The 15,873-nt window shown below is 39.4% G+C and overlaps 1 protein-coding gene across 6 annotated transcripts in view; it reads right to left on the minus strand.

The window, feature by feature from the left end:
• Positions 1-15,873, minus strand: part of C2H2orf76 (chromosome 2 C2orf76 homolog) — a 115,272-nt gene that overhangs the window by 21,935 nt on the left and 77,464 nt on the right. For all 6 annotated transcript variants that reach the window (XM_060411177.1, XM_060411176.1, XM_060411179.1 and 3 more), the window contains one exon: positions 731-781. In XM_060411177.1, the coding sequence (XP_060267160.1) occupies positions 731-781 (51 nt within the window). The remainder of the gene's footprint in view (positions 1-730; positions 782-15,873) is intronic.

A 15,873-nucleotide genomic window follows, 5' to 3' on the forward strand; every position in this document is an offset into this window, starting at 1 on the left:
GGTTGCCATTTCCTTCTTCGGGGGATCTTCCTGACCCAAGGATTGAATCTGCCTCTCCTGTGTTGGCTGGAGAAGGCAATGGCAACTCACTTCAGTACTCTTGCCTGGAAAATCCCATGGACGAAGGAGCCTGTGAGGCTGCAGTCCATGGAGTCTCAAGGAGTCGGACACGACTGAGCGACTTCACTTTCACTTTTCACTTTCATGCATTGGAGAAGGAAATGGCAACCCACTCCAGTGTTCTTGCCTGGAGAATCCCAGGGACAGGGGAGCCTGGTGGACTGCCATCTCTGGGATCTCACAGAGTCAGACACAACTGAAGCGACTTAGCAGCAGCAGCAGCAGCAGCTGCAGCAGCTCCTACATTAGCATATAAATTCTTTACCACTGAGGCACCAGGGAAGCCAACATACTCGTTATTGACATCTAAAATGTTAAATCTCTTCTTTTAATTCCCTGTCTTTAATCATTTCTCCTTTTCTGACTATCTGACAAAGAAATTCATTTCAAATAGTTTTCCAAACATGCTATTCCTCATAAATATGCCACTTGATGACACAAGTAGTGTTTACTTTAACGATATGCTAGAATTCCTATATTTTTAAAGAACTTCCATATTGGTTTTTATATACAGGTTGCAAACTCATTTTTGAAAACCAAATTTAAATTCACTTCAAAATAAAACTAATGTGAAATTATATGTTTTAAAAGAATAAGAAAAGTTGGTTACCATATTTATAATTTCTGAATGGTGGTGGGAGGCTGGTCCTCAAAGGGATGTCTGTAAGATAAAGAGTATTTTTATTATAAAATATTCAAATAGTCATAGTATTAAGAGAATTGGCATTTTATTATACAATAGATCTACATACACTTGAAATATATAGTATGTATGAATGAAACATTATTATATAGTCGATGTTCATTTAGCACATGAGTCTGAGAATCCCTTGGGGTCAGTAGCAGAACAAAGATCTAGAACAATCTTATCACTCTTATCAAAATTCATATAACCTATAATGTAACTACTCTAACTCAGCAAAGAGACTATAAAATTTTCTTAAAACAGTGTTTTCAAACACTAGTATTAGTTTTCATTAATAATTAATTAAACTACAACCCTTACAGACGAAAATTAAGTAACATGTATCTAAATTACATATGCATATATCCTTTGACATAACAATTCCACTTGGAGAATTTACCATAGAAATATAATTTGCACATTCGTGTGTGTGTGTGTGTGTGTGTGTGTGTGTGTGACTTAATGACTTAAACAAAGGTACTAACTGTAGCACTGTTTGCACTAGCAAATGCCTAGGAAAATCCAAGTGTCTTTCAATGAGGGGACTTCCTAAATAAACTATAATATGTCTAAACATATTTTTCAACAACCAGTGAAACAACCAAAAAAGGAGGAGAAGGAAGCTCTTTACTAACATAAGATCTTCAAGACGCGTCAAGAGTAAACAAGGCAAGATTTTCCTGGTGGTCCAAGTGGTAAAGAATCTGCCTGCCAGCACAGAGAACATGGGTTCAATCCCTGGTCCAGAAGGTCCCACATGCCACAGAGCAATCAAGCCTGTGCGCCACAATGACTGAACCCACGCTCTAGAGCCTGGTGCTCCTTAACAAGAGAAGCCACCACAATGAAGTCTGTGCACAGCAATTAGAGAGTAGCCCCTGCGTGCTGCAACTACACAAAGCCTGTGCACAGCAACAAAGATCTAGTGCAGCCAAAAATTAAATAAGTAAATAATTTTTTTTAAAGAGCAAAGGAGGCATAAGGCAGAGCATTATTTTTAGTATGCTACCTTTTGAATAAAAGAGAGGAAAAATAAGAATATGTATTTGCTTTTGTTTATACTTCCATGGGAGAGAGCATGAGGTGCTGGTCAGATAAAGAACAGAAGTGGGAAGGAGACTTTTCACCGTATTCCTTTTATATATTCATCCTTAAAAACCATAGGAATGTGTTACCAAAGAAAACTTTTTTAGAAACCTACACATCCGAATTAGGGAAAGTGTTCAAGTACATTTAACATTTTAAAGGTCAGTAAAAGTGAAAAAGTGTTAGTTGCTAAGTTATGTCTGACTCTTTTGCAACCCCATGGACTGTGGCCTACCAAGTTGCTTTGTCCATGGAATTTTCCAGGCAAGAATACTGGAGTGGGTAGCCATTCCCTTCTCCAGGGTATCTTCCTGACCCAGGGATTAAATCCACATCTCTTACATTGCAGGCAGATTCTCTACCACTGAGTCACCAGGAAAGCCCAAAATTTAAAGGTCAAATAAACACCAAAATTAAAATATAATTTATTCATTTACGTTTCAAGCATTTAAAGTACCCACTACCAAGTATTCCAGAGACAGGGAAAATAAGAAGTTACTGAGACAAGTCCCCACTCTTGAGAGGGCATGCTCCCTGTGAATCCTGTAACAAATATGTGTTCATAGCTAGGGCTATGATCTCACCTGCCACATGCTAGAATCACCCAGCCCCACACCCAGAGATCAGACTCACAGCCAGCCAGTCCCAAGCATATTTAGACTCAAAATGAAAACCTGCTGAGATGATTCTTAGACAAACACAATCACAGGAGGACAACCAGATGACAGGACTGAGTGAGGCTGGGCAAACAGAAGGGCCGTGAGGTAAGAGCAAGCATCCCATTAAAGGGAGTACAGTCCCTTCATTCTAACTGGTCACCTAAAGGTTTAAATGGAAACACTAAGTCTGGGGTAGGGGTGGGGGAGGTGCTTCCCTGGTGGCTCAGAGGTTAAAGCGTCTGCCTGGAATGTAAGAGACCTGGGTTCGATCCCTGGGTTGGGAAGACCCCCTGGAGAAGGAAATGGCAACCCACTCCAGTACTCTTGCCTGGGGAATCCCATGGAGAGAGGAGCCTGGTAGACTACAGTCTATGGGGTCGGAGTTGGACACTGAGTGACTTCACTTTCACTTTTCACTTTAAAATACTGTAGGCAGGGACTTCCCTGGTTATCCAGTGGTTGAATTCGCCTTCCAACACAGGGGACACAGGGTGTATTCCTGATTGGGGAACTAAGATCCCCACAATGGTGGTAGTGTAGTCCCTCAGTCATATCCTACTCTTGTGACCCCATGGACTGTATCCCACCAGGCTCCTCTGTCCATGGGATTTCCCAGGCAAGACATGCCACAGGGCAACAAGCCCACATGCCACAATGAAGATCCCATGTGCAGCAACTAAGACCCAATGCAGCCAAAAAAAAAAAAAAATGCTGTAGGCCAAAGGAAACCTGTCTGTGGAGTCCACACGCCTGCCCAACCTCCATCTGAAACCTGTTTCAGCCTTAGCAGAGCACAGAACTTCATTTTATCTTTTGCTTCTTACTTTTGAATTATAGGCCAAAGAAGTGTTGACTAAATATCAGAAAGAAGAATTAAATCTGTTTAATTTATTGCCATTTGTATTTCCTAAACTAGACAGCAAAACTCCCTGAAGAAAGGACTAAGGCACAGAAGAAACAGTGCCATGACACTATCCTCATTTAGAGACGTCTACAGTCAGGACACAAATCACCCCCCTTGGACCTCAGAGGTCTAGGCTTCTGGAGAAGAGACTATGACAGACATGAAAGGAGCCATTTTTTCCATCTGTGGATCTCAGCTCAGCGGTCACCTCCACAAAGAGGCCTTCCAGGACAGCCCTACTAAAAGAGGGGTCTCCTCTCATAGTCCTCCACTCATAACATTTTTTACAATTCGAGCTCTGTTTACTTAGTTTGGTCTCTCTTCTCTACTAATTCATAAGTTCCTAGAGATTAAGACACAATGGCCTGTCTTCCCAAAACCTAGGACAGTGCCTGGCACATTATATGTTAATAAATACTGGTTCCAATGAGGGCAAGGACTACAGCCTATTTCCTTCATCATGTTGCCAAAACCTAACAGAGTGCCTGGCACACGGCAGGTGCTCTAAAACAGACATGAGTAAAAATGTATCATTTAATCCCTTTAATCAGCAGGTTAGGGCACTGAGGTCCCAAGAAGGCAGTCGATCAGCCCAAAGTGTCAAGAGCCAGGACTAGAATCCAGCCCTCCCAACTTCCATCTGCCACACTAAGAAGGGTAGGACTAAAGCTGGTATCTTCTGCGGTGGCAAAAGAAAAGAAAGAATAGATGTTAAACACATTCTGGTGAGGTGAACTTTACATATAAAAATGAAGAGGAAGAGAAAAAGAACGAACACTTCCTTATGAAAAAGGTTGTTTCCCATTTTGTACCGCTATGAATACGGCCGTGAGTATTCATATGTAGACACACACCTTCATTACACCTACAGGTGGAATGGCTGGGTTGTATGGTAGGTTCGTAAGTTTAACTTGTCAAGAATCTGCTGAATCATCTTCCAAAGTGGTACCTTTTTAACGCTCCCACTAACAACATATAAGAAGCTCCAGTTCTTTCACATCCTAGCCCAAAACTTGGTTTTTAACTTCTAAAGCTTTCTTATTTTAGTCATGTTAAGTGGGTGTGTTACGCTCTCATTGTGGTTTTAACTTGCATTTCACTAAAGACTGATGATGAGTATCACTGAATGTGCATATTCGTCGTCCATACATTTTCTCTGATGAAGTGCATGTTCAAATATTTTGCCCATTTTTAAATTGGGTTATATGTCATATAACTTGAGTGCTAAGAGTTTGGTCTCTTTCTTTAGTTACTATTATTCTAGACACAAATTCCTTGCTGGATATATGCTTTACAAGTATTTTCTCCAAAGTCTGTGGTTTGCCTCTTCATTTTCTTAACAGTGTATTATAAAAAGCGAAAGTTTTTAATTTTGATGAACCCTAGCTAGATTTTTTTTTTTTTTTGGCTCATTGTACTTTAAGAAATTTTGCAAAATCAGTCTTTAAGATTTTCTCTTATGTTTTCTTTCAGAAGTTTTTATAGTTTCAGATTTTAAATTTAGGCCTTGACCAATCTCAAATCATTTTTCATGTATGGCAAGAGGTGAGAGTTCAAGTTCATTTATTTGCATGTGAATATCCAATTGTTTCAGCTCCTTTTTAGAAAGATGACAGCTTCCCCCTAAAATGCTGTGATCAAAAACCAATTAAACATATATGTATAAGACTATTTTTCATCGATATACATGTCATCTGTATAACAATACCACTGAATCCTGCCACCGCTTTATAGTAATAAGTCACGCAATCAGATAGTGCCACTCTTCCAACTTATTTCTTTCTGTGATTTATTTATATAATTATTTATTTATATATTATGTCTTTACTTTCCTTATAATTTTTGAACACGTTAGAATAACTTATTCATAAACTTTAGAATAAGTAGACATTATCTGAAGGAAAAAAGAAAGCTTGCTGAGACTCTGATTGGGATTGGAATCCATACATTATTTTGAGGAGTCATGACGTCTTAACCATATTGAGGTTTCTGATCTATGAACATAGTATATCTCCATTTATCTAGGTCTTTTTAAACTTCTCAGTGATGTTTTAGAGTTTTCAGTGCAAAAGTCTTACAACTCTTATCAAATATACCCTATTTCAATTTTTTGGATGCTATTATTCTTTTTTAGTTTCCAACTGTATACTGCATAATTAGTTTTTATATATTCATTTATATCCTACAACCTTGCTAAAAGCTCAAGTTACTAGTTCCAGTAGTGTTTTTATAAACTCCACAAGATTTTCAACAAAGATAATCAACTCACCAGTGAATAATGACAATTTTACCTCTTTCTAACTTGGATGCCATTTATTTCTCTATCTTGTCTTACTGACCTGGCTAGAACTTCCAGCACAGTGTTTAATAGAAGCAATTTCTAAGAAAACAACTTGCCTAGTTCCTTATATTAGGAGGAAAGTCTTCAGTCTTTCACCATTAAATATGATGTAGGGTATCATTTTTTCACAAACATCCTTAATCAGGTAGAGAAAGTTCCCTTCTACTCCAACTTTCCTGAAATAGTTTCTAACAGAAGTGGATGCTGTAGAAGCATATACACTATCATATGTGAAACAGCCAATGGAAATTTGCTGTACAACTCGGGGGACTCACACCAGGGCTCCATAACAACCTAGAAGGGTGGGAAAGGGTGGGAGGTGGGCGGGAGGCTCTAGAGGAAGGGGACATAAGTACGCCTATGGCTGATTCATGTTGATGTTTGGCAGAAATCAAGGATTTCTTTCCTTAGTACCATCAACCTCCCTTCCCAGAAGTAACCACTAACTATCCTTAAGTTAGCATCACTTTCTTCATTGCTATATTTTCACTCTGTTAAGTCATAGCCACAGAATTTAAAGTATTATTTTGTGTTTTAAATTTATGGAATATTTAAACTAAGGAATTTATAGTACATTTGTAATACAAACAAGAGAGTATTACCCTAACACTGTATTGAAGGAAAGGTCCCTTTGTGATAAGGTGATAATGTGCTATGATTTTGCTACTATAAAATTATCCTGTTTCTTTCTAAATAGGAGGGACACCAGGGGAGCACCTCTTTACAGAAAAAATGCTAAACAATAAACACAGAAGGAGTCACAGAGTTAAAAAAAAACCCCAGTTACTGCAGCTACCAGAGATTTGGGTAAAGATCATCAATAGATACTAAAACCGGGACTTCCCTGGCAGTCCTGTGGTTAAAACTCCAGGCTTCCAATATAGGGGGCACAAGTTCGACCTCTGGTTGAGGAACGGTTTTGGTGTGGCCAAAAAATTTAAAGATGAATTTAAAAACAAAATAGATACTAAAACTAATGGAAACAACATACACATATGGTCTCAACCATTTATGAGTTGAAAAGATACCGTTACAACAGAGAAATCTAATAGACAGCATCTTAACCAAATGACTTAAACATCTATCACGAGAGCTTCCAGGTTGGTGAACGCATGTGACACAAGGGAGAATGGTGCCCGCCAGGAGGGCACAGAAGCTCCACCCCCTTTCCCCATGCTTTGTCCGATGCATATTTTCCATCTGGCCATTCCTCAGTTTAATCCTCTAACAAACGGCTGATCCAGTAAGTTCATAAATACTACCAATAACAAGTGCTTCCTAATATGATGCAATGAGGAGGAATCACCAACGTTAGGGATCAGCAAACTATTCCTGTAAAGATCAGTAAAAAATATTTTAGTTTTTGTGAGCCACATGGTTTCTGTCACAACTATGTAAGTGCCACTGAAACACAAAAGCAGTACATATAATATGTAAATCAATGGGTGTGGCTGTGTTTCGATAAACTTTATAAAAACAGGGGGAAGGTCAGACTGACCCATAGCTCGTGACTTGTCAACCTGCAACCTACATGGTAATCCTGTCAAAAATGCCTAATCTGAATCTAATCATACGAAAACAATCTGACAAATTCAAATTGTGGGGCATTCTATAAAAACTCAGATTTGGACTTTTCTCGAAAAAAAAAATCAATAAAATGACAGATAACTGAAGGTGAGGCCTGTTCTAGGTTAAAGGAGGTTAAGAAGATAGGACTTGCCATGAAAACATACAGAAAATCCTTAAATGCATGTTTCTAAGTGAAAGAAGCCAGTCTGAAAAGACTACATACTATATGATTCCAAGAACATGATATTCTGGAAAAAAGCAAAACTAGAGACAATAAAAAGATCAGTGGATGTCAGGGGCTTGCAAAGAGGATGAATAGATGGAAGCATGGGGGATTTTTTGGGCAACTGACTCCAGCTTGTGTTTGGAATTAAACAGGTAAGTAAATGGATGGCAGATGATAGGAGCCAGATTTCTCACAGCTGGAGTGAAGATGTACAGATAAGCAAACAGAGAAGGCTGAAATGATCCACGTGATAATGGATTAGAGTTGGAAGCACCAGTAAGAACTCACATTTAACATACAGATTCAGATAGTAAATATGAAAATATTTATACATACGTAAAAATAAACTGTGGACAATTCTGAAAGAGATGGGAATACCAGACCACCTAACCTGCCTCTTGAGAAACCTGAATGAAGGTCAGGAAGCAACAGTTAGAACTGGACATGGAACAACAGACTGGTTCCAAACAGGAAAAGGAGTACATCAAGGCTGTATATTGTCACCCCGCTTATTTAACTTATATGCAGAGTACATCATGAGAAACACTGGGCTGGAAGAAGCACAAGCTGGAATTAAGATTGCCGGGAGAAATATCAACAACCTCTGATATGCAGATGACACCACCCTTGTGGCAGAAAGTGAAGAAGAACTAAAGGGCCTCTTCATGAAATTGAAAGAGGAGAGTGAAAAAGTTGGCTTAAAGCTCAACATTCAGAAAACGAAGATCATGGCATCTGGTCCCATCACTTCCTGGGAAATAGATGGGGAAACAGTGGGAACAGTGTCAGACTTTATTTTGGGGGGCTCCAAAATCACTGCAGATGGTGACTGCAGCCATGAAATTAAAAGATGCTTACTCCTTGGAAGGAAAGTTATGACCAACCTAGAGAGTATATTGAAAAGCAGAGATATTACTTTGCCAACAAAGGACCAGCTAGTGAAGGCTATGGTTTTTCCAGAGGTCATGTATGGATGTGAAAGTTGGACTGTGAAGAAAGCTGAGCATCGAAGAATTGATGCTTTTGAACTGTGGTGCTGGAGAAGACTCTTGAGAGTCCCTTGGACTGCTAGGAGATCCAACCAGTCCATCCTAAAGATCAGTCCTGGGTGTTCATTGGAAGGACTGATGCTGAAGCTGAAACTCCAGTATTTTGGCCACCTCATGTGAAGAGTTGACTCATTGGAAAAGACTCTGATGCTGGGAGGGATTGGGGGCAGGAGGAGAAGGGGACGACAGAGGATGAGATGGCTGGATGGCATCACGGACTCGATGCACATGAGTTTGAGTGAACTCAGGGAGTTGGTGATGGACAGGGAGGCCTGGCGTGTTGCGATTCATGGGGTCGCAAAGAGTCGGACACGACTGAGCGACTGAACTGAACTGATAAATACACAGGTTGACATATTTCCTTGTTCTGTCAAGAACGCCTAAGAAATTAAAGTAGTGAAGAGCATACCTAGCACCCAGATTTTGGTCTAAAACCATTCTCCAATAAAAGCAACCAAGGCTCCTAGAGAAATGGCTGGTTCTAGGATTGGCACGGGAAATACACAAAATTAGCCTGGACCACCAAGGGGCACAGAGGACAACTGAAAGTTTTCAGTGACCAAATCTGTAACAATCTGAGCAACAAATATCTCCCATGCAAAAGAATTTCAAATAAATTATGTAGATATTCCACACTAAAGGAAGGAGAACATAATTCCCCACTCCTTAACTGTGTGCTGTGCATAGTGCCTTCCTTAGAGTACCTTATGAACAGGGAGATACCAGAGTAACCAGTGATACAGTGGAGAAACCTGTACTACTTTAGCCAAGTGGTCAAAGTCAACATCAACAACCACAAATCATTTAGAAAATATGTACCCTTGATATGATGTGATGTGAAAAAAGTGACACTATCTGTGTGATCTTCCTCTCGAAAACCCACAACTCCAGTCTAAGCATGAGAAAAATCATCAGGCACATTCCAATAGAGGGATATCCTACAGTAAGCTTGATGAGTACTCCCCAAAACTGTCGAAGTCCTCAAACAAGGAAACCCTGAGAAATTGCCATAGTTCACAGAGCCTAGAGAGACGTGACAACTAAGTGTAATGTAGTATCCTGGCTGGGATCCTGGAGCAGCAGAAGGACATCAGTAAAAACTAAGGAAACCTGAATCAACTATAGTGAAGTGAAAGTGAAGTCGCTCAGTCGTGTCCAACTCTTTGCGACCCCATGGGCTGTAGCCTACCAGGCTCCTCTGTCCATGGGATTTTCCAGGCAACAGTCCTGGAGTGGATTGCCATTTCCTTCTCCAGGGGCTCTTCCCAACCCAGGGATCAAACCCGGGTCTCCCGCCTTATAGACAGAGGCTTTACCATCTGAGCCACCAGGGAATCAACTATGGACTGTAGTTAATAAGACATCAATATTGGTTCATTAATTGCAATAAATGCAGCATACTAATATGTTAATAATAGGGAAACTGTGGAGGGGAGAATTAAATATAAACAAATAAATAAAGATTTAAAAGATAAGGAAAATTTTTCTAACTATTCTAGTAGTCACCCAACAGAACAGACTGCTCTGCAAAGTAACAGTTCACCAGGAGTAACCGGGTATAAACAATTGAGTTCTGAATTGGAAGTTTGGATAAAATCTCCACAGCTTTTCTTTATTTAATAGATGAAATGATTTTACATTCAGAACCCAAATCTAAAGTATTGCAAAGTATTAAAATGCCAGATCAACAAATAATTAAAATGTCATACAGTCGAGATAATTGGTTTGTATATTATTCTGAAATTTTGTCATCTATATAAAGTAATACATGATCAATATCCATTTCCCCTATGTTAATAATAGATTTGTTTTATTATATTTATATGCTTATACATGGATACAATCATGTATTATTATATTTACACCCTGGTGGCTCAGATGGTAAAGCAACTGCCTGCAATGCGGAAGATCTGGGTTCAGTCCCCAGGTTGGGAAAATCCCCTGGAGAAGGAAATGGCAACCCATTCCAGTATTCTTGCCTAGAAAATTCCATGGATGGAGGAGCCTGGTGGGCTACCGTCCATGGGGTCACAAAGAGTCAGACATGACTGAGTGACTTCACTTCATAAATGCTAGTTTACATCCACTACACTTATTTGTTCTATTTACACAACTTTAGATTTTAATGGCATGATATAGTGGTTCAATGATTCTCAAGGCAGAATCAATCCAATTTAACCAAAGTTGCTTGGTTGAGGGAGAAAAAGACAATTATGGGAAGAGACCACGTTAAGCTATGGATGGCAAAAGTGATTTATCAAAAGGACGGCTGGAAAGGCAAGAAGGCATCTAAAATAACCCCCAAAAGTCATTCACCACAATCAACATTCAGTTTCTATACAAGATTCTCTATGCCACGATGTCAAGCATCCTTCCAGCTTTCAGTGTTCAAAATGTTAAAGCAAGGCCAACAGGCACATGAAAAGATGCTCAACATCGCTAATTATTAGATAAATGCAAGTCAAAACTATAATGAGATCAGACCAGACCTCAGGCCAGTCAGAATGGCCACCCTAAAAGTCTGCAAATAGGTGACTCCCCCGGTGTCCAGCGGTCAAGACTCTGTGTGCCCCGTACAGGGCGCCTGGCTTCAATCCCTGGTTAGGGAACTAGACCCCACATGCCCAGAGACTAAGACCTGTTGCAGCCAAATAAATATATAAGTGAAATATTTTTAAAAGTCTACAAATAATAAATGCTGGAGAGTGTGTGGAGAAAACAGGACCCTCCTACACTGTTGGTGGGAATATAAATTGGTGCAGTCACTATGGAGAGCAGGATGGAAACTCCTTAAAAAACTAAAACCAGAGTTACCATGTGATCTTGGAATCCCACTCCTGGGCACATGTGCAAAAAAGACAAAAAGTCTTAACTGAAATGTTCACAGAAGCACTATTTACAAAACCAAGACATGGAAGCAACCTAAATGTCCATCGTCAGAGGAATGGATAAAGAAGATGTGGTATACACATACAATGGAATATCACTCAGCCACATAAAAGAACAAAGTAGTGCCATTTGCAACAATATGGATGAACCTAGATATTATCATACTAAATGAAGTTAAGTCAGACACAGAAGGACAAATATTATATGACATTACTTATCTGTGGAATCTAAAATAATAATACAAATGAACTTTTTTATAAGACAAAAATAGACTCACAGACATAGAAAATAAAATTATGGTTATCAAAGGGGAAAGGGTGGGAAGGATAAATTAGAAATTTGAAATTAACAGATACACACTACTATGTATAACATTTAAACAACAAGGACTACTGTATAGCACAGGGAGCTAACTATATTCAATGTACTAATCTATAATGGAAAAGAATCTGAAAAAGAATATGTGTGTGAATCTGTTTGTTATACACCTGAAACACAGTAAATCAACTATACTTCCACTAAAAATAAAACAGTAGAGCATGATGAACTAAATTCAAAGAGTCTTTTGACTCTAAGCAAATCCATTTATTTCAGAGATTCTATTTTAAACAAGTAAAGTAATAGAGAAGAATAAAGAGGCAACTGAGTGTACTGTTTAGGAGCACATGATTGTATAGGTAAACTGCAAGGGCTGGATTGCAGCTTTGCCTTGTTTTTGCCATGTAATCTCAGGCAAGCTTCTCAACTTCTCTCTCTGTTCTTTAGTTTCTTCATCTGCGAAATGGAGATAATAACAGTTCCTAATTTAGAAGGATACTGTGAGGATGAAATGAGAAAAATCTACGTAAAGCTCTTAGCACAAATTAGTTCAAACATCCCTCAGTAATAAGCTATTTGGTCTTTGTTATGTACACAATTCATAAAAGGTAAATTCACTAACTTTGCAGAGTTCCACTGTACCTCAAATTAGAGGACAAAGGCAGGCACAGAACACACAGCTCAGAAAGGCCTGAAGCCCAAAGTTTACCTTTTAATCAGTGGAACACATTTCCCACATGCACAATATTAATAGAAACAAGTAACAGGTGAAAGATGTGAGTAGGCTGTGCTGAGTGTTTGCAGTGATCCACACCACTGCTCTAATGGGGAGCAATTCTGCGGTACTTGGGAAGGAAAAGAACACAGTGACACTGGGGAGAATACATCTTCCCTTGGCACTGGAGCAGCCTGAAGACATCTTGTTCTCAAGGGCTTCAGAGGATCTATTCTGCACTGTACCAAGCAGAGCACTTACTGTACTAAGAAACACTGTAACCCATAATACACACAAAGATTTTAAAATAAAAAAAGTAGGGATTTGTTTTTCTTTCAAAATCTGAATATACTTTTGGTGATAGCCTTTCAAAAACAGGACACTCTGTAATTGGCAATATCTTAGTACCAACTCTCAGTCTCCCCCTAACAAGTAGAGTGACTAGCCTGTCTTCTCTATGAGTTAAAACACCATGCTTACTTCTTAGGCAAGTAACACTGAGCAGTAAAACCACTTGAATTAGATGGAAAAAAAAAAAAAGGGAGAAGAGTTTAGAAATATTACAAAGTCAATCAGGAAGCAAAATGTCAAGAATTCACTACATTTTTAAAAGTTAACTATGTACATTTATATTGCACACATATAAACCAAGTTTGTGGTTTCCCAATAACATTCTCCAGTAATGGAATCACAGCTCCTCAGAGAAATGACTGATCCCAAGACTGGGGTAGAGAAAGAACAGGACACATCTGGAACATCTTAGATCAAAAAGTAAGGAAGTGCTCAAAGAAGGATGTGGACATGTTAAAAGGACATGGAGCTTTGTCCTTTCTTTCTGTAACATAAGAAAATCCAAGGACATAACATTAGTTCAGCTCCTTTCATCTGAATTAATTTCTTCATTCAGGACTCTTTTATTGTCTTTCATTGGCAATTTTGAACAGTGTTTTTGGCTACCCCCAGCCAAAATGAGGATTATTAGACCATCAGAATAAAATAAAAATAAAGAATTATAATCCTCTGAATAAAGTAAGTATCCTTGACTGCACAATGATATAAACCGAAGATTAAATAAATGGGGCAGGAGCAGGAATGGGGGGTAGGATAAAAAGCTCTTCCTTACTGTAGAAAAACAACTAATATATGTAAAAGGAATGATGGAATAAGAAGAATCATCGTTTGCTGAACATCATAACTGATTCAGGCAAGAATCATCAAACTAGTGGATGAAAGATTGGGAAGTAAAGGACATTCACGTAGTTCAGAATGTATCCCTAACAAGTTACTTTTCAAGTACAATCAAAATTTACAGTAGAGAAACCTGGCAGCTATCACCTTCAGTTCAGTTCAGTCACTCAGTCGTGTCCGACTCTTTGTGACCACATAGACTGCAGCATGCCAGGCCTCCCAGCCCATCACCAGCTCCCAGAATTTACTCAAACATGTCCATTGAGCCAGTGATGCCATCCAACCATCTCATCCTCGGTCGTTCCCTTCGCCTCCTCCCTCAATCCTTCCCAGCATCAGGGTCTTTTTGAATAAGTCAGCTATTTGCATCAGGTGGCCAAAGTATTGAAGTTTCAGCTTCAACATCAGTCCTTCCAATGAACACCCAGGATTGATCTCCTTTAGGATGGACTGGTGGGATCTCCTTGCAGTCTAAGGGACTCTCAAGACTCTTCTCCAACACCACAGTGCAAAGCATCAATTCTTCGGTGTTCGGCTTTCTTTATAGTCCAACTCTCACATCCATACACAACTACTGGAAAAACCATACCCTTGACTAGACGGACCTTTGTTGGCAAAGTAATGTCTGTTTTTTAATATGCTGTCCAGGTGGGCCATAACTTTCCTTCCAAGGAGTAAGCATCTTTTAATTTCATGGCTGCATTCACCATCTGCAGTGATTTTGGAGCCCCAAAAAATAAAGTCTGACACTGTTTCCATTGTTTCCCCATCTATTTCCCATGAAGTGATGGGCATGATCTTAGTTTTCTGAATGTTGAGCTTTAAGCCAACTTTTTCACTCTCCTCTTTCACTTTTATCAACAGGCTCTTTAGTTCTTCTTCACTTTCTGCCATAAGGGTGGTGTCATCTGCATATCTGAGGTTATTGATATTTCTCACGGCAATCTTGATTCAAACTTGTGCTTCCTCCAGCCCAGCATTTCTCATGATGTACTCTGCATATAAGTTAAATAAGCAGGGTGACAATATACAGCCTTGACGTACTCCTTTTCCTATTTGGAACCAGTCTGTTCCACCTGTTGCTTCCTGACCTGCATACAGGTTTTTCAAGAGGCAGGTCAGGTGTTCTGGTAACCCCAGCTCTTTCAGAATTTTCCACAGTTTCTTGTGATCCACACAGTCAAAGGCTTTAGCACACTCAATAAAGCAAAAGTAGATGTTTTTCTGGAACTCTCTTGCTTTTTCAATGGTTCAGCGGATGTTGGTAATTTGGTTCCTCTGCCTTTTCTAAATCCAGTTTGAACATTTGGAAGTTCACGGTTCACATATTGCTGAAGCCTGGCTTGGAGAATTTTGAGCATTACTTTACTAGCATGTGAGATGAGTGCAATCGTGCGGTAGTTTGAGCATTCTTTGGTATTGCCTTTCTTTGGAATTGGAATGAAAACTGACCTTTCCCAGTCCTGTGGCCACTGCTGAGTTTTCCAAATTTGCTGCCATATTGAGTGCAGCACTTTCACAGCATCATCTTTCAGGATTTGAAATAGCTCAACTGGAATTCCATCACCTCCACTAGCTTTGTTCCTAGTGATGCTTTCTAAGGCCCACCTGACTTCACATTCCAGGATGTCTGGCTCTAGGTGAGTGATCACACCATCATGATTATCTGGGTCATGAAGATCTTTTTTGTACAGTTCTTCTATGTACTCTTGCCACCTCTTCTTAATATCTTCTGCTTCTATTATGTCCATACCATTTCTGTCCTTTATTGAGCCCAGCTTTGCATGAAATATTTGTTCCCTTGGTATCTCTAATTTTCTTGAAGAGATCTCTAGTCTTTCCCATTCTGTTGTTTGCCTCTATTTCTTTGCACTGATCACTGAGGAAGGCTTTCTTATCTCTTCTTGCTATTCTTTGGAACTCTGCATTCAGATGCTTATATCTTTCCTTTTCTCCTTTGCTTTTTGCTTCTCTTCTGTTCACAGCTATTGGTAAGGCCTCCCCAGACAGCCATTTTGCTTTTTTGCGTTTCTTTTCCATGGGGATGGTCTTGATCCCTGTCTCCTGTACAATGTCACGAACCTCCATCCATAGTTCATCAGGCACTCTATCTATTATATCTAG

Source organism: Ovis aries, chromosome 2 (assembly GCF_016772045.2).
Source record: "Ovis aries strain OAR_USU_Benz2616 breed Rambouillet chromosome 2, ARS-UI_Ramb_v3.0, whole genome shotgun sequence".
Taxonomy (NCBI): domain Eukaryota; kingdom Metazoa; phylum Chordata; class Mammalia; order Artiodactyla; family Bovidae; genus Ovis; species Ovis aries.